General features: G+C 39.3%; 1 protein-coding gene across 5 annotated transcripts in view; it reads left to right on the top strand.

Moving 5' to 3' along the window:
• TMEM178A (transmembrane protein 178A) overlaps positions 1-19,495 on the top strand; it is a 200,447-nt gene extending 180,952 nt beyond the window's left edge. For all 5 annotated transcript variants that reach the window (XM_017892938.1, XM_017892941.1, XM_017892939.1 and 2 more), the window contains 3 exons: positions 5,445-5,558; positions 8,390-8,527; positions 18,538-19,495. In XM_017892938.1, coding sequence (XP_017748427.1) covers positions 8,422-8,527; positions 18,538-18,779 — 348 coding nt within the window. In that variant the 5' untranslated portion in view covers positions 5,445-5,558; positions 8,390-8,421 and the 3' untranslated portion in view covers positions 18,780-19,495. The remainder of the gene's footprint in view (positions 1-5,444; positions 5,559-8,389; positions 8,528-18,537) is intronic.
• Positions 19,496-21,490: the final 1,995 nt, after the last annotated feature.

Below are 21,490 nucleotides of genomic sequence, written 5' to 3'. Positions count from 1 at the left end.
TTTTTGTATTTTTAGTAGAGACAGGGTTTCACCATGTTAGCCAGGATGGTCTCGATCTCCTGACCTCGTGATCCACCTGTCTCGGCCTCCCAAAGTGCTGGGATTACAGGCTTGAGCCACCGCGCCCGGCCGGTCATGGACTTTTCTTTGTGGCAAGTTTTTACTAAGTTAGTTACTAAATCAGTTTCTTTACTTGTTATAGATGTGTTCAGATTTTCTGTTTCTTCTTGACTCAGTTGTCTTGGAGTTTTATATTTCTAGGTATATGCAATTTTATCTGTTTTATCTAATTTGTTGGCATGTAATTTTTCACTGTGTTCTCTTAAGCTTCTCTATATTTCTCTAAGATTGTTAGTAATAGCCTCTGTTTCATTTCTGATTTTTGTTGTTGTTGTTGTTTTGTTTTTTTGGAGACAAAATCTTGCTGCATTGCCCATGCTGGAGTGCAGTGGCGCCATCTTGGCTCACTGCAACCTCTGCCTCTCAGGTTCCAACAATCTTTGTGCCTCAGCCTCCTGAGTAGCTGGAATTACAGACATGTGCCACCATGCCCGGCTAATTTTTTGTACTTTTGTAGAGATTAGAGATGGGGTTTCCCTCTGTTGGCCAGGCTGGTCTTGAACTGCTAGCCTCAAGTGATCCATCTGCTTCAGCCTCCCAAAGTGCTGGGATTACGGGAATAGCCAAATTTTGGTTTTGTTTACTTTCTCAATTTTTAATTCTTCATTTTATGTATTTCCACCCTAGTTTTGTAATCTCTTTCCTTAGTGTGCTCTTCTTTTTCTAGTTTTTTAGGGTGGAGAGTTAGGATACTGATTTGAGATCTTTTTGGTTTTATTTTTGTTTTGAGATAGTCTCACTCTGTCCCCCAGGCTGGAGTGCAATGGCGCAATCTCAGCTCACTGCAGCCTACATCTCCTGGGCTTAAGCAATCCTCCTACCTCAGCCTCCTGAGTAGTTAGGACTACAGGTGCATGCCATCATGCCTGGCTAATTTTGTTTATTTTTTGTAGAGACAGGATCTCACTGTGTTGCCCAGGCTGATCCTGAACTCCTGGGTTCAAGTGATGCTCCCACCTCAGTTTCTCTAGTGTTGGGATTACAGGCATGAGCTACTGTGCCAGGTGAGATCTTTTTTTAATGTAGGCATTTACAGCTATAAATTTTCCTCAAAACATTGCTTTAGCTGCATCACATAAATTTTGGTATGTTGTAATTTTGTTTTTATTAATTTCAAAATGTTTTCTAATTTGCTCTAGTGATTTCTTCTTTACCTTATCGGTTATTTAGGAGTGTATTACTTAATTTCCACAAATTTGTGAATTTCCAAAATTTTATTTTATTATTTATTTCTAATTTCATTGCATTGTGGTGAGAGAACTTACTTTGTATGACTTTAATGTTTTTAAATTTGTTGAGATTTATTTTATTGCCTACATATGGTCTATCCTAGAGAATATTCTATGTGCACTTGAGGAGAATGTGTATTTTGCTGTTGTTGGATGGAGTGTTCATAGATGTCTCTTGTATCTAGTTGGTTTATAATGTTGTTCAAGTCTTCTGTTTTTTGTTGATCTTCTGTCTAGTTGTTTTACTATTATTGAAAGAGAAGTATTGATGCCTCCAACTATTATTATTGAATTGTCTATTTCTCCCTTCAATTCTGTCAGTTTTTGGTACTGCATGTATTTTGGGGCTCTGCTGGTCAGTATATGTTTATGATTACTATATCTTCTTGATGGATAAGCCCAGTTATCATTATAAAATATCTTTCTTTCTCTCTAGTAACAATTTTTGTCTTAAATTCTGTTTCGTCTGATATTAGTATAGCCATTTCATCTGTCTTTCAGTTACAGTTTTCATGGTATATCTTTTTTCATCCTTTAAAATTTCAACTTATTTGTGTCTTTGAATTTAAACCATGTCTCTTGTAGACATCATATAGTTGGATTATGTTGTTTTATCTACAATGCCAATCTCTGCCTTTTTAATTGGAGCATATATTTGTATTTAGTATAATTTTTGGTAAGGTAGGATTTATATATGCCATTTGTCTATTTGTTTTCTATATGACATATGCATTTTTTCCTGTTTCTTCATTAATGTTTTCTTTTGTGTCAAATACATGTTTTCTAACATAGCTTTTTAATTCTTTTTGTTGTCATTGTTTCATTTACTACATTTTTTTTGTTATTTTCTTTGTTGTTGCCCTGTGGATTACAAGTGACATCTTAATTTAGTTTGGATTAATACCAATTGAATTTCAATAGTATATAAAAACTTTGCTTCTATGTAGTTTCATCCCCACTCTCCTCCTCTGTACTATTGTTGTCATACAAATTACATGTTTATACATTGTATGCTGATCAACAGAGATTTATAATTATTGCTTTATGTCTTTTAAATCAGATAGGAGAAAAAATATTGCAAACAAAAATACATTTATACTGTCTTTTATGGTAACCTATGTTGTAAACTTTATATGTGCTCTTTATTTTTTTATATATGTGTTCAGTTATTATCCTTCATTTCACCCTGAGAGACTCCGTTTAGTATTTATTTTTACGCCAGGTCTGATTATTTTTAGGCCAGGTCTCTCAGTTTTTGTTTAGCTGGGAATATTTTATTTTTTTTCTTCATTTCTGAAGGATAACTGTGATGCATATAGGATTCTTGGTTGACAGTCTTCTTATTTCTGTGTTTTGAATATGTCATCCTATTCCCTTCTGGCCTCCATGATTTCTGATGAGAAATCAGCTGATCGTGTTTCAAAGATTTTTTTTGTGTATATAATTTGCTTTTATCTTGCTGCTTTCAAGATTCTCTGTCTTTGGCTTTCAACAGTTTGATCATGATCTATCTGGGTGTGGGTCTCTGAATTTATCTTATTTGTAGTTCCTTGAAGTTTTTAGAAATGTAGATTAGTGTTTTAATCAAATTTGGGAAGTTTTGGCAGTTATTTCTTCAAATATTCTTTTTTGGTCTTCCTTCTCTCCTCCTTTCTGCAGCTCTCATTATGCTTGTGATGGTGCCTCACAGGTCTCTGAGGCCCTGACCATTTTTAAAATCATCCTTTTTTCTTTATTTTTCTCAGATTGGATAATTTCAATGGACCTGTCTTCAAGTTTGTTGCTTTTTTCTACCTCCTCAAAACTTCTTTTAAGCCTCTTTGATGCATTTTTCTTTTCAGTTATTATACTTTTCAACTCCAGAATTTCTATTTTTTTCATTTCAAGAATATTTCTGTCATGTTACTAATATTCTCTATTTAGTGAAACAGCACTCTTGTCCTTTCCTTTGGTCATTTGGATAGATTTTCTTTACTGCTTTGAACATATTTGACATAGCTGATTTAAAATCTTTGTAAGGTAAGTCCAATATTTGGGATCCCTCAGTGACAGCTCCTATTGACTGCTTCTTTTTTCTTGTTCTTTGCATGTCTTGTACTTTTTTTGTTGAAAACTGGGAATTTGAAATAATGTACTATGGCAGCTCTGAAATGAGATTCTTGTCCCTCTCTAGGGTTGATTATTGTTTTTATTGTTGTTGCTGTTGTTTCTTCAGTGGCTTTTCTGAATGAATCGTATGAAGTCTGTATTCTTTGTCATAGGAGGGCCCTTAAGTCTCTGCTTGATTAGCTTAGTGGTAAACTAATTATTGTACGGAAATGTTCCTAGCCTGCTAAAACAAATAAACCTACGGAAATGTTCTTAGCCTGCTAAAACCAATAAACCTTCCAGTCTTTGCCAATGGGGTTTGTTGTGTGCGTGTTGAGTATGCCTTCAACTCTGCCGTAGCTTTCACTTCCTGCTTACAGAGCCTTAAGGTCAGTCTCAAATGGAATGATAGTTCTGAAGAATACAAATGTAAGCTATTACTACGTTTGTGGTTCTTTATCTGTCATTGTTCTCATACTATATTGTTTTCCCTTTGGAAGCACAGGCATTTCCTGACTTATAAACAGCTAACTTATAAGTAAACAGCTACCTTTAATGCCTTAGACTTCACAACCACTGCCATGGGGCTCATGTTGACAAAACAAATTTAAAAAAAAAAGAACTTTGAATTTTGAGAAAATGTGTGGTTTCAAAAAAAAAAAAAAAAAAAAAAAAGCTTCCAAAAATCAGAGATAGTTTGGGTAGTTTTTCTCAAAGCGAGATTCAAAGACTACCTGCATCAAAATTACTTGGGATGCTTGTTAAAATTCAGCTTTCTGGCTCCATCTCAAAACTTTTGATTCAGTATATCTGGGGTAGAGTCCAGGAGTTTAAATTTTTAACAAGTCACCTAGGTGGTTCTTATGTACACTAATATTTGAGAAACTCCTTAGGGAAGATGATCCTGTAGGTACATTCACAGGAGGGACTGAGGTTCATGATGCAAATTGTGCACAAATATTAATCTCTTCCCTTCGCTCTATAATCTTTTTAAAATTTCACTTTTATACACACTCAGATTCTACCAATTAGAGATTTATTTGCATCTATGAAGATTTTTTTAAACAGCCTGCAGTGTTAAAGGACTAACAGTCACTCATGCTTTTAAAAAATTAGTTTAATGAGATTACATTTATCCAAACAACTGGCCAAGATGATTTAAAGTGAGAGAAGAACATTTTATAAGTTTTATAAATTTTAAGACAGAGTAGATACTTTTCATGAAATTCAGAAATCTTTAGGAGAAGAGAATAATGGACCCATGTTAATTTATGCAGTAAAACATGGGTGTGTGAGGTGGGTGTGAGGAGGTAGAGAGTTACTAGATTAACCAATGTGTACACCTGCCCATGTCAAAATATTGTGCCTAGGGCTGGCCATACAACCAGATAGGGGAGGAAAATTATTTTCTTTCTTGTTTCTACTTTCAGTATTACCCTTTTTCTCAAGATCTAGAATTCAGATCAGTATAATTTTATTAAGGAATTATATCAGTTGCACTAGGGTTAAATAGGCTTTCGAAGGTTGTCTGGAGATATAATCACCACCTAAACCATGTAGAGGGTTATCTTTATGGAAAAATGTCTTCTGGTTTCCAAATAACACACTTCGTAATGAACTTCATGAGGCTACCCATTTGAGAGTTTGAGACTGGATCAGATTCAGATATGTGATTTATCTGTGCTAATTTAAAATTCTAAGCTGATTTTCTGAACCATCTGTGTACTTTTAGGCCATTTCTCCTTGAGGAGTTTTGTGTTTAGGTAAAACAAACTCCATATCGGAAAACAATTAGGGGAGTATAGATCCTTATACAATTTAATACATTAAAAAATGAAACCTGATTTTAAACATTATTTTATGTTTTAGGTTTTTATTGCTCTGAATCAAGAGATTCTTATCTCATCTCCCATTCCACCCAGGTTAGGTTACAGTATTCTGCCTCAGGTCTCAGAATTCTGTTACAAATAAGCAGACTCGTAAATCGCGTTTCTTATTTCCTTCAAGGTATTGCGCAGCGATGCACGGCCATCAAGTACCACTTTTCTCAGCCCATCCGCTTACGAAACATTCCTTTTAATTTAACCAAGACCATACAGCAAGATGAGTGGCACCTGCTTCGTAAGTATTTCCAGGACAGGTTCAGAGAGGAAATGGTGTCTTTCTGAACAAAATTCTGACGACCCCTCTCACATCTAGACAGCAGGATGTTGTTCTTATCCTCTGTAAGCCTCTGGGCCCAGTCAGATGTAGTCAGAGACTCAGAGAATCATTTCCCTATGCTGTGGACACAGTTTACTTAAAAATAAAATGTGTGGAAACCTGGTATGAGGTCTTGTGAGATAGTCTGCCCTGGTGGCATCTGTACACAGCTGCCTACTGAATCTTTTGTTTGCCGAGTCATTGGGTGTAAGGACCTGCTGTATCCCTTGTCTTAATAAACCAAGGAGATTATATGTTAGGGCTCTTATTTTTGTTTTGTATATACAATATTTATTTTAGCTACTGTGTTTATCTCCAACCTTTGTATTTCTGCTAAAATACCTTTATGAGTGTATGTCTTAATTTTCTCAGAGGGTGTCTACATCTCAATGAAAGGAACTACTCTTTTTCACTGTCAGGAAAATGTGAAACTCTAGAAAGGATCACGCAGTGTGAAACTAAAGAGGGCTGATATTTACCTAAAAACTGTTGATTTAAGCTGCCTGATGATAGATAGCTCCCCAAAACAAAAAACTAAGGTGATTTTTTTTGGTCTTTGCCCCCATCAGAGATTGACATTGTCATTTTCCAATGAAATAAGTAATGAGGACTTCAGGATCTTGTTTGGTGGCCAAAGCCACTGTAGAAAACGAATCAGTCTTATTCTGTAAGTCAATCTCTCTGAGGATTAAAAGGCTCTGTTCTGAATCTCAAACATATAAATGGAAGCTCTTCTGATATTGCCAGAGCAGTGGTCTAATATTATACATATTATGACGGGCAACTTTAAGACTTAATCATCTTTCCAGAGAGCTATGTAGTTATTGGCTCAGGTCAGGGAAGAAAAGATCATCATAGGAGCCTGAAAAAGAACCTTAGCTCTTTAATAGTTTGTAGCCTGTGATTGCCCAGCAAGCAATATTTGAAGATTCTTCTTTTAATGCTTTTTGGAGTTCTCATGGAAAGATGCTTTCAGCAGTCACATGCATGTCTATTTCTAAGAAAGTCACACTTGGTGATCTGTAGCACATTTACTGTGTAAGCTTAACATGACTGGTACTAATGCAAATCCCATGTGGATTATATCTGAACCTTGTGCCTTTTCAGAGTCGCAGAAAATAGATTATTACTCAAACCACAGGAAATTTGGTAGGCGGTAAGATAATAGTGACTGAACCATTACTACATTTCCCCTGCTCAGATGTGGATGTCTCAAAAACTACTTATACCCTTAACATTAAACTCAGCATCTTTATATTATCACTGCCGCTGGCCCCTTGTTCATTGGTGTCCACATTTCTTCTTCTAGGCAGAAATACTCTTTTAATTTGGATGCTCTGAGCTGGAAATGAGAAATCCCCTTTTAAAAAAGGGATGGTCTCTCTGTGGCTGAGATGCTAAGAGCAAGACTGGAAGCTACTGTAATCCATCCTCGATGAAGCCACCCCTAATGCCCAGGAGCCACACAATAAAGTGATGGCTGCATGGGCACTTTCACTTTAGCAGAGCAGCCCACACTTCAAACAGTGTGATGTGCACCTTGTCTTGGCCCCATGTGTACACAGGTGTGCATGATCCACGTGCATTTGCCCACACCTCTTACCTGGCCTTGGGGGCAGCAGATATATGCTGGGGATGTGTTGTTTTAAGAAGGATGATTGAAATTTAGATAACAATTTTTAAAGTTAGATTTGTTTAAAAAAATCCTTTGAGATGGAGCTGTAAGGTAAATAAAAATGATTAAAAGTATTTTTTTAAAAACAAGGAAGAAAATAGAAAAGGTAAAATGGCTGGAAGGTAGGCAAGGTAAGTGCTGGTTTAGTAGTTGGAGGCAATGTGTGTCCAGGTACATGTAGTCAGCCTGCCTCTTGGTTTTGCCAGGGAGATGGGGAAAGAGCTGGATTTCTGGCTCAGTAATCACAGTTGTGTTTTTGCAATAGGCCAAACTTGACGGTTGGGCCACTGTATAGTGGAGACTCATCCTATTGGAATAGTACCTCCTTCACCTGGGTAAATGGATGCCCAGGTTGTGGGATCTATGCTTTAGGGGAGAAGGCATTTATGAGCAGATGTTTCAGAGGAAAGGGTGTTTATGAGCACATGTATCCTGTGTGCACTTTGCACCACTGTTCCAGTCACCACAATTGCCTTCACTTTCTCAAATCGTTTTTGAAAATAGGCAGGAGTAGATGTAAATGAAGAAGGAAATAATTGGCATCTGTGGTGATCAGATAAAACCCTATTTCACAATAGCTTTTTTAGGCTCTTTCTCCAAAGCCAGATTAAGTACAACCACTACCATGGGGGTAACCTACATTTCTTTTTTTTTTTTTTCCTTTTAAAATTTCAATAGTTTTTGGGGTACAGGTGGTTTTTGGTTAACCTACATTTCTATTGCTCTGTTAAGGCTAACAGAGATATTTCTCAAACCCACCTCACTTTTGGTTTAAGTCATTTGACATCTGTTACCCAGGTCTATCCTGGGCTTGTCCTCTAGTCTATTCTCCACTTGGTGTGGATTTCTCCATGGACTCAGAGAGGGTAGAGTCTGACCCTCCATTGGTTTCACCCCATTAGTCCACTTATGGAATGCCTGGGAAGAGTATTCCCTAAGCCTCCTCGCCCCGTAGGCTCTAAGCCTGTCCATATAACTTACTAATTTTCACAAGGTATACAAAGCCCTAATTCTCTAATTCTTAATGACTTTCCTGAATTCTGATTGTGAATGTCTGTGTCTATTTTGAGATTAGATTTAAGAAGAATCACTGCTGGCTTCCTGGGCATGGCTGTAGCCGTCCTTCTCTGCGGCTGCATTGTGGCCATGGTCAGTTTCTTCTGGGAGGAGAGCTTGACCCAGCACGTGGCTGGACTCCTGTTCCTCATGACAGGTAGGCTGCACGTCTCAGACCGTCTGTCCCAGCCAAGGTGAAGGCTGCTCTGCATGCGGCTAGCTAGTGTCACTTTGTTATCTCCCTGTTAATTTTGTTTTCACTGTTAGAAAAGCAACCAGAAGGTCATTTTGGCTTTGCTGGGAAATGCAGAATTTAAGGAAAACAATAGTGTGAAAAATGCATCCTCCATATCCCCATTGTGGCCTGTTAGTAGGTTAGATGGAAGTGTCTTGAGTTTAATCTCTAAAATGAGCCCAGTCTGTTTTTTTTGTTCTTCTTTCTTTTTTTGAGATGGAGTCTCACTCTGTCACCCAGGCTGGAGTGTAGTGGTGCGATCTTGACCCACCGCAATCTCTGTCTCCTGGGTTCAAGTGATTCTCCTGCCTCAGCCTCTGGAGTAGCTGGGACTACAGCCATGTGCCACCACATCTGGCTAATTTTTGTAGTTTTGGTAGTGTTTCACCATGCTGGCCAGGCTGGTCTTGAACTCCTGACCTCAGGTGATCCACCCGCCTCAGCCTCCCAAAGTGCTGGGATTACAGGCATGAGCCACCGCGCCCCGTTTTCTGTTCCTTATTTCATACTGTGCCCCAAACCCTGACCTGGACTCTTGGCAAACATGGGCCATTGCTTATGAGGTGCCCTCAAAGACAGAGGGGGATAGATCATCACAACCCATCCCCTGGCTGGATGTCAATTCAAAGGTCACGCTTTAGTGATGGTGTCACTTTTACATACACAACACTCATTCATTTTACTCCACAGATGTCTTTTGAGAACTTACTATGTATGAGGCACTGCTGTGAGTGCTAAAGACACAATGAATAAGGCAGGCAAAATCCTTGTTCCTTTTTATTGTGGAGAGACATAAACAATGATTTGTGGTGGTGATAAAAGCTGTGAAGAAAAGAAACAGGGTGAAATAGGGACTCAGGGAAGATCTTGCTGAGGTGGTGATTTCTGAGCTAATTCCTGAGAAGCAGCCGGTGGTGGGAAGAGCACAGCAGACTGAGGAAACCACTAGTGCCAAACCGGAGAGAAGCGGCCAGTGGGGCTGGAGGGAGTGAGGGACAGGATAGTATCACATGAGGTGGGGGAAGTGGGCAGTGGCCAAAGCTTCGGGGCTTTGTTGGTCATGGTGGAGAGCTTGGATTTGAAGCTAAGGGTGACAGATGCCCCTAGAAGGTTTGAAGCAAAGGAGTGACTTGATTTTTAAACAAGGGATTGGAAAGGGTGGGGTGTGGAGACAGGGCTAGGATGTTTTGACTAACAGCTAAAGGGTAGTTTTGTCTAAAAAGGTGCCAGGTGCTGAGTCGATGGCTAACACTGACCGACGGTAGCTTCAGGGAAGAAATCTTTCCTTTCTTCTCCTCCTTCACAGAAAACTCCTGTATTAATGATTAGCAAATGCCAAATTAACTGGACATTAACAGTTTCACAAACTATACTCAGCAACAGAACGAATATTCCCCTAGATAGAGAGCCATTTTAAATAGGCTTATTTCCACTTGCCTGGAATTCTGTTATTCAAGTGACCATGCCTAGATTTTCTAGCACTTCTCACTGGAATGGGTCACCTAATTACTCCTGTGTTAACAGGAGGTGGCCACACCCCACCAGGACTGCCACTGTTTGCTGACTGCCTGTCTCAGGGCTGACAGGTTGGGGGTGCTTTGCCCTCTGGCACGGTCAACCACCCTGCAGCCTTAAGGAACCCACTTCACAGGCAGGGATCCTTCCTTCTAACTCCCACTCGCCCCTGTCCCACTCCACGAAATGGTGCTGCAATTGGCAGTGATCTGGAATGTGGGGCATCATCACCAGCATCCTGGAACATTCAGAAGTCACATGGATCCTGCCTAGTTCTGAGCAGAAAACCAATTTAGGTTTTCTGGATTTTGGTGAAATCACAGTGGCCACCAGGACTGTAGCACAGGGAGGCTAAAATGTTAGTTTCTGAGGCTTTAGAGGTGGATTTGGACCCTCAAGACCAGCCACTGGGTTCCTGCCCAAGGGATGCATTTAAAATCCAAATTAAAGATTAAAGCAGACAAGGGCAGCAAAGAATCAGAGAGGACTGCACTGCACAGAGGATTCCTTTATGCTTCTGCTGGGGCTTAGTGATTACTTAAAAATCTCCCCTGTTTTCTTCTCTCCCTTTATTTAAGCTCCCATTTCTCTGACTCTTGTCTCCATAAATATTGAAGAGGTAGAGATGTGTTGCCTCCCAACCCTGGAAAGGCCCCATACCACTCCCCTTGTCAGGGGATTTGTTAGAACTTTTGTTAGAACTAAAGATTCTAACAATTGCTAGAACTAAAATAAATTGCAAGGCCATGAAAGCCTACTGAGTGCTCCTTGGGAGACTGAGGGGCCAGTCTGGTTTTAAATGAAAGGAAGTTGAAGGTTCAATGGCAGGTGGGCACAGAGGAGAGGCAGGAGTTTCCTGGACCAGGTCCACCTCTTCCTGTTCTCAACCCTTATTTTGGATCCACGTGTGGATTGTACCTCTGGACCAGAGAGAAGCTCAGGAGTCCTCAGGATCGAGCATGGGAAGCTCCTATGTAATTGTTAGGCAACATCAAAACAAGCAAAGCAATACCCACAACAGAAACCACCACCACCACCACCACCAACAACAACAACAACAAAAACCCAAATAATAAACTTGAAGTTTGATGACCAATTCTGAAGGACTAATAGATACAACCTAACATTGTTATCATTGTTCTGTTGTTTTGTTTAGTTTCGGTTGCCCAAACAACATTATTGAAATTAAGGGGGAATCCACTCACAGACCTCATCACCTGAAAACAGAACAACCTTTTTTCAATATTTCCCTTATTCTGGACCAAATCTTGCCATGTATTTGCTTCATTGTAAGCAAAGAAGAAAGGAAAAGGAAGGAGAAGAAAAGGGGAGGGGATGGAAGAGGGGAGAGGAGAAGCATATTTTTCCATGGAGTGGATATGCTATGCTGGATTCACCTGTTCTGTTGCTATGGGATTCGGGGGGTTTGTTTTGTTTTTGTTACTACAAATAATGCCTTGAAATTTCCTTTGCAAACACTGAGACAACCACATCAATCTAGTGCATGAGATAAATTAGCTGTAGAACGTTCATATGCAGAAGATGAGAGCAAAAAAAGGGTTAAAAGAATCGATTTTAATTAAGCAGAATGTCTTTAGCCACTCAAGTCAGCATCCTTCCCACAGAGTTCTGATACTAAACTTAGCGCCTTCTAATGCTCTGCCATCTTCATTCTCTGCCTGAACTTATTAGCTAAACTTTCAAATGAAGAACATCAACCATGTGACAGGTTGGGCGGTTAAAATGGAAACGTTGGAACAATCTTTCTCCTTCTGCCTTATTGATTGCACAGACAGGTCTTGATTACCACATGTGACACAGCAGCCCTGCTGACTGTTGATGCACATCTAGAGCCAGGTCTCGCCCCCTTTCCTCTTCCCTGGGGCCATGCAAGGGTCCTCCCAGAGGGCCAGGGCCAGCCTGCACATCCCTCACGGGCCTTCAGTTTAGACTTTGGATGTCACACCCTCTGAGGTTTCACACACACAGGCACAGAAGCACACACAGGCGATTGAGGGGATAAGACTCTCATCTTCCAGCTTTAAGCTTCTGCCCAATACTAGACTATATGCTTTCAGTGTAGTGTGAATGAATGTTTCCACCTATATTATTAAGTGATGCATTCTATTAGATGGATATAATAAATATACTTATTATAGTTTAAGTTATAAATCTTTTAAAAGGTTATTCAGTGCAAACATTTTAAACACTTTTTTAGGTCTCTGTTGTAGGATTTTACTATTTTTTTAATTCACTAGGAGTCTTAAAATGGATAAAGCTTGGGCCTCCCTTGGTGGGGGTCTCACTGCTCACCAAATTCATTCACCTTCACAGGCTGTGCCTTGAGTGACCAACTGGAAGATCACACACAGCATGAAACACTCCCTTCCTGACAGCAGAGACAGAGAAGACAGAGTCCAGGCAGCCCTAGCAGAGCTCCAGGGACAGTTAACACTCACCTACACTGGTTATTCATTCTTTTGTTTCAATGAATCAAAAAAAAAAAAAAAAAAAAAGACTCCGCCATGGTAGGTGTATTGAATTATCTAGATTATGATTATCCATTGATTATGACCTGAAACTACAGGTCCGTGATATTTTTTCTATAACCTTGGGGGCCAGGTGTGTTTTGTAATTCAGGATTTAAAAAATTTTATTTTAGAAGAGTAACACGGTGCATATATCCTGTGTTATTTAACACCCTCAGCAAGATCTGGGGTGGCATCTTGAAATCAAATACATTAACATTCCTGTGGCTAAACACATGAATATTCACACTGAATGGGATCAATAAGAACTAGAATAGCCTGTGTCAGACCAGGCCAGGATTTTCCACTAAAGAGATTGCTTCAGTCTTTCAGATTGGATGCTTTCAGATCTGATGCTTTTGGGATTTAGGAATTGCATTGTGTGTGTGTGTGTGTGTGTGTGTAATAGTTTGTTTCTCTCTGTTAGTTCTGCCAGTCAGTTAGGACAATATAGGAATGGCTTTTTGAGTAATCTGTGTGAAAACTGGCATGAGGCATTTGAAGGAAGGCTAAAAAGATCAGAAGGATGGGCAGGCCACCTTTCGAAGGAGTAGGGGGAAAAAATCAATGTTCATGCCTTTGGGTGTTGTAGTTACATTATTTATCAAGCAGGCTAAACAGGGTGAAGCAACTTCCACTCCTTTCAGTCTTTTAAGCACATTAAAAAATGGTGGTCAAAAGAATGGGCCCCGTTACCCTAATTGCATCTTACCAGCTGGCACCATGAAGATTTTAGGGTAGGAAATTAGGTTGATGATTGTGGGGATGGTAGCATAAATTTACTTCTGTCCTGATGTGAAAATATCCCTTCTAGCCCTATAATTCTGTGATATCGTGGTATCTTCTAATTATGAATATTGGCAGAAAACCTTTTAATATTTTATAAGAAAAGTAGTTGCATGCAGGGCTTGTCAGGAAACCAGTAATTTATTCACTTTTTTGAAGATGCTGCCAGCCGTAGTAAGGACCTAGCTTAGGACTCAGGAACCTCTCTCTCTCTCTCTGGGGGCCACCAGCTGACTGAAGAGTATCAGCTAGGCAGGGGAGAAGTGAAAAGGAAGGGAAAGCCTCAGAGAAGAATGGAGGAGAGACCACCTTTCTCCCCATGGATCTTCAGGAAGGACCATTAGATTCTGAACTTTCAGAATGCAGAGGCGATGACTTATTAATCCTTCCACACTCCTTTCACATATCTTGCATTAATTAGATTGCTGCCAATGAAAATGCAGCATTATCAGAAATAACTTGTTACATAGGTAATCCCTACTTGGGGTAATTTGCGATGAACTGACTCTTAAGTTGGTAGAACTCAACGTATGGCAGAATTCAGTTTCATTCAGGTTTTCTTGACTCCATGTGCTCAGCTCTGTTGGACTCCATGCAGAACTTATGGGAAGTCTAAGAGATCTCTATGACCTTTTCCTGAGATGCATACAGGAAAGTGGAGTGGAGAGATTGCTTGAAGTTCCTGACCACATCAGTGTTGAACGGAGTCCAGCTGTGACCAAAAAGAGCTCATGAAACTTAACTATCTCTAATATACCAGAACTAGGTTTGGGACATGGTAGATACTCGATAAATAATTGTTGAATAACTAATTGAGTAACACCTAGAATAGTACAATCTTGCTAAAACCTATAAAAAAGCTAAAAATACATTTCGTGCATGAGTACACACACACACATACACACACGTGTGCGGAACGTTATGGGCTTTGTGTCCCCTCAAATACATTTGTTGATGTCTTTGCCTCCTACCTCAGAATGTGACAGTATTTGGAAAAACGGTCTTTAAAGAGAAAATTAAGTAAAAATGAAGTGATATGGATGGGCCCTAACTCAGTATGACTGCTGTCCTTATAAGAAGAGGAGATTTGGTTGTGGTGATAGAGGAGAGACTGTATGAAGACAGAGGGAGAAGATGGCCATTGACAAGCCAAGGAGAGAGTCCTCAGTTTAAAAAGCCAACCCCGCTGACACCTTGATCTTAGACTGTAGCCTCTAGAATTGTGAGAAAACAAAGTTCTGTTGTTTAAGCCACCTAGTCTGTGGTAGTTTGTTATGGCAGCTCTGGCAAACTCATGCATATGAGTACTATAAGACATGTATGTGGAACCTAACGTAGAATTCCACACTCTCAACATTGACCTAAAACTATTAATTCAGCTACAGTAAGAATGCTTTCATCATTTCAAACAATGCTTTTTCTTGATGTCTTTGAATTTAGGATTTTTTGTTTTGTGTTTAAAAATATCTTGAATGGGTTAGGCTTCTTTTACAAAAGCTTGTTGGAAAAGTTGGAAACAATGCTTTCTCCTCTCAGTACATTTCCTTGTAATCATCACACATTCCTGCCCATCTCACAAATCGTAGTGGTGGCAGCTATGCATGTGCAAACCTTCTTAGAAATGTGAGGGTCTGAAAAGGAAGAGCTCCTAAATATGGTTTTCTTGTCATTCTTTCCTGCCCTGCTTTCCTCTTACTAAGAACAACTTCGAGAGCACTTTGGAAGGAGAAGAGATGTTACGGAAGGGCAAGCTATAGGGGCATTTGTGGGAAGGGGGATGGATAGAGAGGGGACATATTTGTGGGCTGATAGGCCTCCTCTCCACCATGCTCAGCTGAGTGAATAAAGGCAACAATAAATAAAACAAGTGTGCATCAAAGTTTGATGCGTGCCCTGTTCCGAAAAAACTTAACTGGCATAGAGATGCCACTTAAATTAATACAAATAAATAAAGTAAGACAAAGGGACAATCAGGTTTCCAAGGCAAGATGGATCCAAGAGTGAGATTAGAAACCAAAAGCATGCCATGAAATCCCATACTTTTGCTCATGGTGGGCTATAGATTTAGCTTTAGGGAGCGTCAGTGCCCTGGCAACTTGGACAAAGAAAAATTCTATTAGTGACATCATTCACAGTGTCCATGAGGTAAGCACAAATCAATTCCGCAGGAAAAGCACAACCATCCATGACATTGAGGGCAGAGAGAAATCATTCTGGTTAAATCCTCAGATTAGATTCTTTCTTATAATTCTTTTCTATTCAGTACGAACCGGTGGTGTAATGATAGAATTCATGTCATCAAAAGCAATTTTATGGGGTTGGCAGGTGAGAGGAGCTAATAAAATAAATGTTAAGTGTAAAATCAAAGGGAGTACATACAGAAAGATAAATACATACGGCATTCCGTTTTCATTTAATTGCATAAGCCAAGTACTAGATTCACTAGGAAGTTTTAATAAATGTTCCTGTTTCATGTTTCATTTTGGAATAACAGAATCACAGAAATTGGACACTTTTAGGGACTTCGGTAATCAAGTTTCCCACTTTTTTTTTCCTAGATGAAGAAACCAAGGCTCAGAGAGGTTAGGTAATTTCAAGTTTGCACAGTGTTTAGCAGAGCTGGAAACTAGAATACTTATTTCTCACATCCCAACCCAATGCACTTAGACATCAAAGGATGCTTAAAAGTCTAGGTTTGAACTCAAGCTTTCATAGGTCATTAAAACTATGTTACTTGTAAAAATGCTTGCTTTTAGGCATTCAGCTGTGTGCAAACAGCTAAATGCAGAATAAAGTTGTTTTTCCTGTGAAGATGTCATTGTTCTATTATTCTGTTTTACTTGTTGATGCTCCAAAGATTATTTTTTTCTAACTGCCTATTGTTCTATTACCAGCATTTATTAAAAGGGCTTTGTTATAAATAAAAACTGCCTTTGTTTTGGCGCCAGTGAAAACATTTGTGTAGATCTAAGAACATTTGCTTTTCACAAGGTTTGAGGAAAGTGGAGTATTCTTTTCTGAATGGTCCATTACTTTATGAGAGAATTATTTCCATCTCGATTTTTCTCTTTGAGAACTCAAAGTGATATGTTTGCTATAATAAATTGGAGCAAGAAGTCAGAAGGAAAGATTTTATCCTTTTTAGTAAAACAGAATCACTTTAGAGTTTAAATGCAGAATTAAACAAAGAGTAGGAAATATCAAATTATCTCAGATCAAGTGTCCTTTTAATTTAGGACGTGTATTTTCTAAATGCACATTTGGAAAAGGATTCAGGCAGTGTGCTCTTACGTGATTTGAATGGAGGCAGAATTCTAACATTTTAAAGATGGCATTAAGGTGGTCTTTATTTCCTCCAAATTGCTGCCTGCTCTGAATTTGTTTTTCTGCTAGCGTTTCTAATCTCCAAAGCTATAGGTTAAAAAAGGGTGGTGGGTAGGGGTGGGGAGCTTTGAGGGGTTGGAGAGGTAATCTGCTACTTTTAGCTCCTTCTTTTCAGTTTCAAAATCTGTGTCTCTGTTTCCAGTGGAGATGCTACATGTATCTGTAAGGATGCCAAAAGAATTTTCCAGCCAATAAATGTTATCTCTGTTGTATGCAGGATAAACCAGACGTGAAGAAAAGATGTGTAGGATTCAGAACAGGACTGGACATTCTGATACTTGATTGGGTGCCAGTTTCTGTTTTTATTATTCACCACATTCTGATCCTCTGCCTATCCAAAAGGAGCATCTTGAGGGTCCATTGTGGTAGAATAGAAGCACCTATATCCACATGACTTGAGTAGTAAAACTCCTGTGTTTGGGGCTTATGAAGCATTTTTAAAATCAGTTCTGATTTTAGTGTTGCAGGAGGAAAATTACATACACACGCACTGGTCTAAAAGCAAAGCTTTGGGTCTGTCCATATTCCTTATGTCACTCCAGTTGCCTCCATTTTGAATGGTGAAAGTGGATGATCTCCTTAGTCAGCTATTTTACACCAATTCCATATTGCTGGACTTAATTTATACTATTTAAAAGCATTCATTCATTGAAAAAACCCATTTGTTGAGGCCCTGGTATATGTAAGACTATGCCTTAACAAAAAAGATTTAGCTACTTGTATGAATTCATCTAAAATATTATTTAAGGCAACATGATAAATACTTATGATAATGTTAATTGAAAAGAAAGCATACTTTGTATAATGATTATAACAGAATAAGTGTATGAAAATAGGTGGAGAGTGAAGGAAAATGAAAACTATTTTGTGCTATCCACATGACTTGAGTAGTAAAACTCCTGTGTTTGGGGCTTATGAAGCATTTTTAAAATCAGTTCTGATTTTAGTGTTGCAGGAGGAAAATTACATACACACGCACTGGTCTAAAAAGCAAAGCTTTGGGTCTGTCCATATTCCTTATGTCACTCCAGTTGCCTCCATTTTGAATGGTGAAAGTGGATGATCTCCTTAGTCAGCTATTTTACACCAATTCCATATTGCTGGACTTAATTTATACTATTTAAAAGCATTCATTCATTGAAAAAACCCATTTGTTGAGGCCCTGGTATATGTAAGACTATGCCTTAACAAAAAAGATTTAGCTACTTGTATGAATTCATCTAAAATATTATTTAAGGCAACATGATAAATACTTATGATAATGTTAATTGAAAAAGAAAGCATACTTTGTATAATGATTATAACAGAATAAGTGTATGAAAATAGGTGGAGAGTGAAGGAAAATGAAAACTATTTTGTGCTTGATTTGATGATAGAAGTTTTTCTTTTTAAAAATACAACTTTTGCTTTTAATAATAAACAAATGAATTCCAATATATATAACCATTTGAATTAGGTAATTCTGAATAATTCAGGTTATCAGAATTTTCCTATCTTTTTCACTCCTGCATCTCCACTCCTTAGTGTAGGGTCTGGCACACAGAAGTTTTGCCAGTGTTTGTCAAATGAATTAATTCAAGTAAAAGAATTACGGATCATTTGTGAATTTGGAGTGACTGCCTCAATGGTTGATCTGATTTTCATAAAGGCCTGTCTGGCATTTGTCTTGTAACAGGCAAACTGTAACTAATCATTCTGTTCTCTTTGTATTATTTATAGGGATATTTTGCACCATTTCCCTCTGTACTTATGCCGCCAGTATCTCTTATGATTTGAACCGGCTCCCGAAGCTAATTTATAGCCTGCCTGCCGATGTGGAACATGGTTACAGCTGGTCCATCTTTTGCGCCTGGTGCAGTTTAGGCTTTATTGTGGCAGCTGGAGGTCTCTGCATCGCTTATCCGTTTATTAGCCGGACCAAGATTGCACAGCTAAAGTCTGGCAGAGACTCCACGGTATGACTGTACGCACTGGGCCTGTCCACAGTGCGAGCGCCTCCCTGAGGGGAACGGCGCGGAGTTCAGGATTCCAAGCACAAAGCGGTCTTTTACATTCCAACCTGTTGCCTGCTGGCCCTTTCTGGATTACTGATAGAAAATCATGCAAAACCTCCCAACCTTTCTAAGGACAAGACTACTGTGGATTCAAGTGCTTTAATGACTATTTATGCTTTGACTGTGAGAATAGGGAGCAGTGCCATGGGACATTTCTAGGTGTAGAGAAAGAAGAAACTGCAATGGAAAAATTTGTATGATTTCCATTTATTTCAGAAAGTTTGTATATAACAATTACCTGAGAGTCATTTCTATTTGCAAAAGGATTCGTAACAAAGCGAGTATAATTTTCTTGTCATTGTATCATGCTTGTTAAATTTTAATGCAGCATCTTCAGAACTTGTCCTGATGGTGTCTTATTGTGTCAGCACCAAATATTTGTGCATTATTTGTGGTTGTTCCTTGTCACAGGAAGATTCTTCTTCTGTTGCCTTATTTTTTTTTTTTTTAATTGAAGTCTCCTCTCCGTCTTTGTACTGGAATCGAAATCATAAGATAAACAGATCAAACGTGCTTAAGAGCTAACTCGTGACACTATGCAGTATTGTTTGAAGACCTGTTGTTCAACCTCCGTCTCTTTATGTTAACTGGATTTCTGCATTAAATGACTGCCCCCTTGTTAATCTGGGTGTGTTTTCCTATGTCTTTTAGCTGTGTCAACAGGTCTCCCTAGCCACAAGGACAGATGAAAACTCCGTTGTTTTAATAAGACTCTTATTAAGACTTAGTAATTGCTTCATTTCAATTAGGTTGGGCATTATTATCTTTTGTAGCAACCACACACTTGCTATTGACAAAAGATGTCATTTTCAAACTTGTTTTTAAACCTTACTATACTATTTAAAATTTTGTTCTCTCATTCTGTTGTTCTTCCTCCCCTGTTTACCATCTGCCTGGTATGTATCCAGTCATAAGGGTACATGGTCTTTGTTTTTGTTCTTGGACCTCCTACAGCAGTGATTTTCAACCTCAGCTGCCCAGAATCACCTGGTGAAGTCAGCTGTACCTAAACTGGGCCTCACCCCAGAGCAATTAACTCAGAATGTCCACAGCTGGGCCTAGGCTTGAGCATTTTTGAAAAAACATCCCAGATGATTCTGATCCACAGCTGCGATTGAGAGCCACTCGTTTGGGCCAGAGCTGTGGTTATCTCCTTAGCTACTAACCAAGTGAACTCGCTTATTTAGCAGTTACTTTGTGCCAGTAGCTGGGCTGTGGTGTCATTTCCCTTAATCCTCTCCAAAGCTCTATGAGGTAAGTGCTGTTATTTTACATTACTCATAAGCTGAGGATCAGACTCAAAACATTCGCTTATTTTTTTCTCAATCCTTTTTCCTCTGTGTGGGTTTTGGGACAACAGTTAAAATTCTTCCGTTCTCTTATCTTTCAGTGGAGGGGTGGGCACTCGCCGACTTCTAAGTTTTTCCTTTTAACTCCAACCCTTATCCCCGATTCTACACACAATGTAGCATAAACATGGCCTGTAAAATAGAAGACGCCATGTCCAGAAGTAAGATGCTGTTTCACATTTTAATTTCATAAAAGATTTTTCTTTCTTCTTTATAAAACTGATTTCGTCCTCATAAAAGAAAAATGATCATCTACTCCCAAAGAATAGAGTCTGATTTCCAAGTGACAGTGTCCACATATTGTCACGTAAGGGCCGAAAGGGGCTGGAGGATGCCGGCGACCACACCATCTCTGGCTCCGTGGCTCCAAGGCACAGCACAGGCTCGTGAGTATATTCGCTGGCGCTCTCTCAGGCCTTTTAATATACCAGTCCCTCTGGATGAGAAAAGCGACGTATAGAAAGGGGCAATTATTTTCACTTATTATGTGGGAAATTCTCAAAGCAGGAGAGCTCTTTCTTTGAAGTCTTCTTTAAAGATCCCCATAGAAGATGTCAAGACTCTTGGACATTTATATTCCAACCAACGAAGCAGTGTCTGAGTGAGTAACTTTTGAAGTTTCAGAGAAGTTTCCTAGGGGTTTGAGGTGAGAGTAGAAGAAAGCCTTGCGGTGGCAGGAGGTTGAAGGATTCACACACCAGAAAGATTTGGCCCGAAGCTAGGGGAGTTCACTTAGGATTCAAACCAGTGCTGGCAAGGACTGAGGCTCCCTGCCTTCCAGCCAAAGTGAGCTTGAAGCAACCAACGTGCCAGGCCAAGGTTCCTTGCTTTCTACTTACTGTCACGAAGTGTGGGCAAATGTTGCCAGTGCTGGGCATTTGGCCCTGAGTCCTTGGGCTTCTCTTAGGAGTTTTTTCTTAACTGGCTTGTGAATGAAGAATGATTGAAATGATCGCACAGTACTGTGCGGGACAGAATAATGTACTGAAATCCTTTGTTCTATGTTCTCTCTGTCCACACACCCCTCTTTTTTAACAGCCTTGTCCTTGGTTTATTTGCTGTATTAGAACCGCTGTTGTCCATTCTGGGGAAACCCTCCCTCATCTTTCAAGGACCACCATGGTCCGTGATAATCAAGATTTCCCAGGATATGGGAAACCTCCATAGAACATAATAGCCCCCATAACGTTTCTTATATAGTCAACAAATATTTACTGAATGACTATTATGTGCTTACATTCTAGCAGTTGGGAAACATTCGTGAAGCAA

This window comes from Rhinopithecus bieti, unplaced genomic scaffold (assembly GCF_001698545.2).
Source record: "Rhinopithecus bieti isolate Rb0 unplaced genomic scaffold, ASM169854v2 scaffold_22439, whole genome shotgun sequence".
Lineage (NCBI taxonomy): Eukaryota > Metazoa > Chordata > Mammalia > Primates > Cercopithecidae > Rhinopithecus > Rhinopithecus bieti.
Note: the sequence above shows the minus strand (reverse complement) of the source record. Positions and strands in the feature narration are given on the sequence as shown.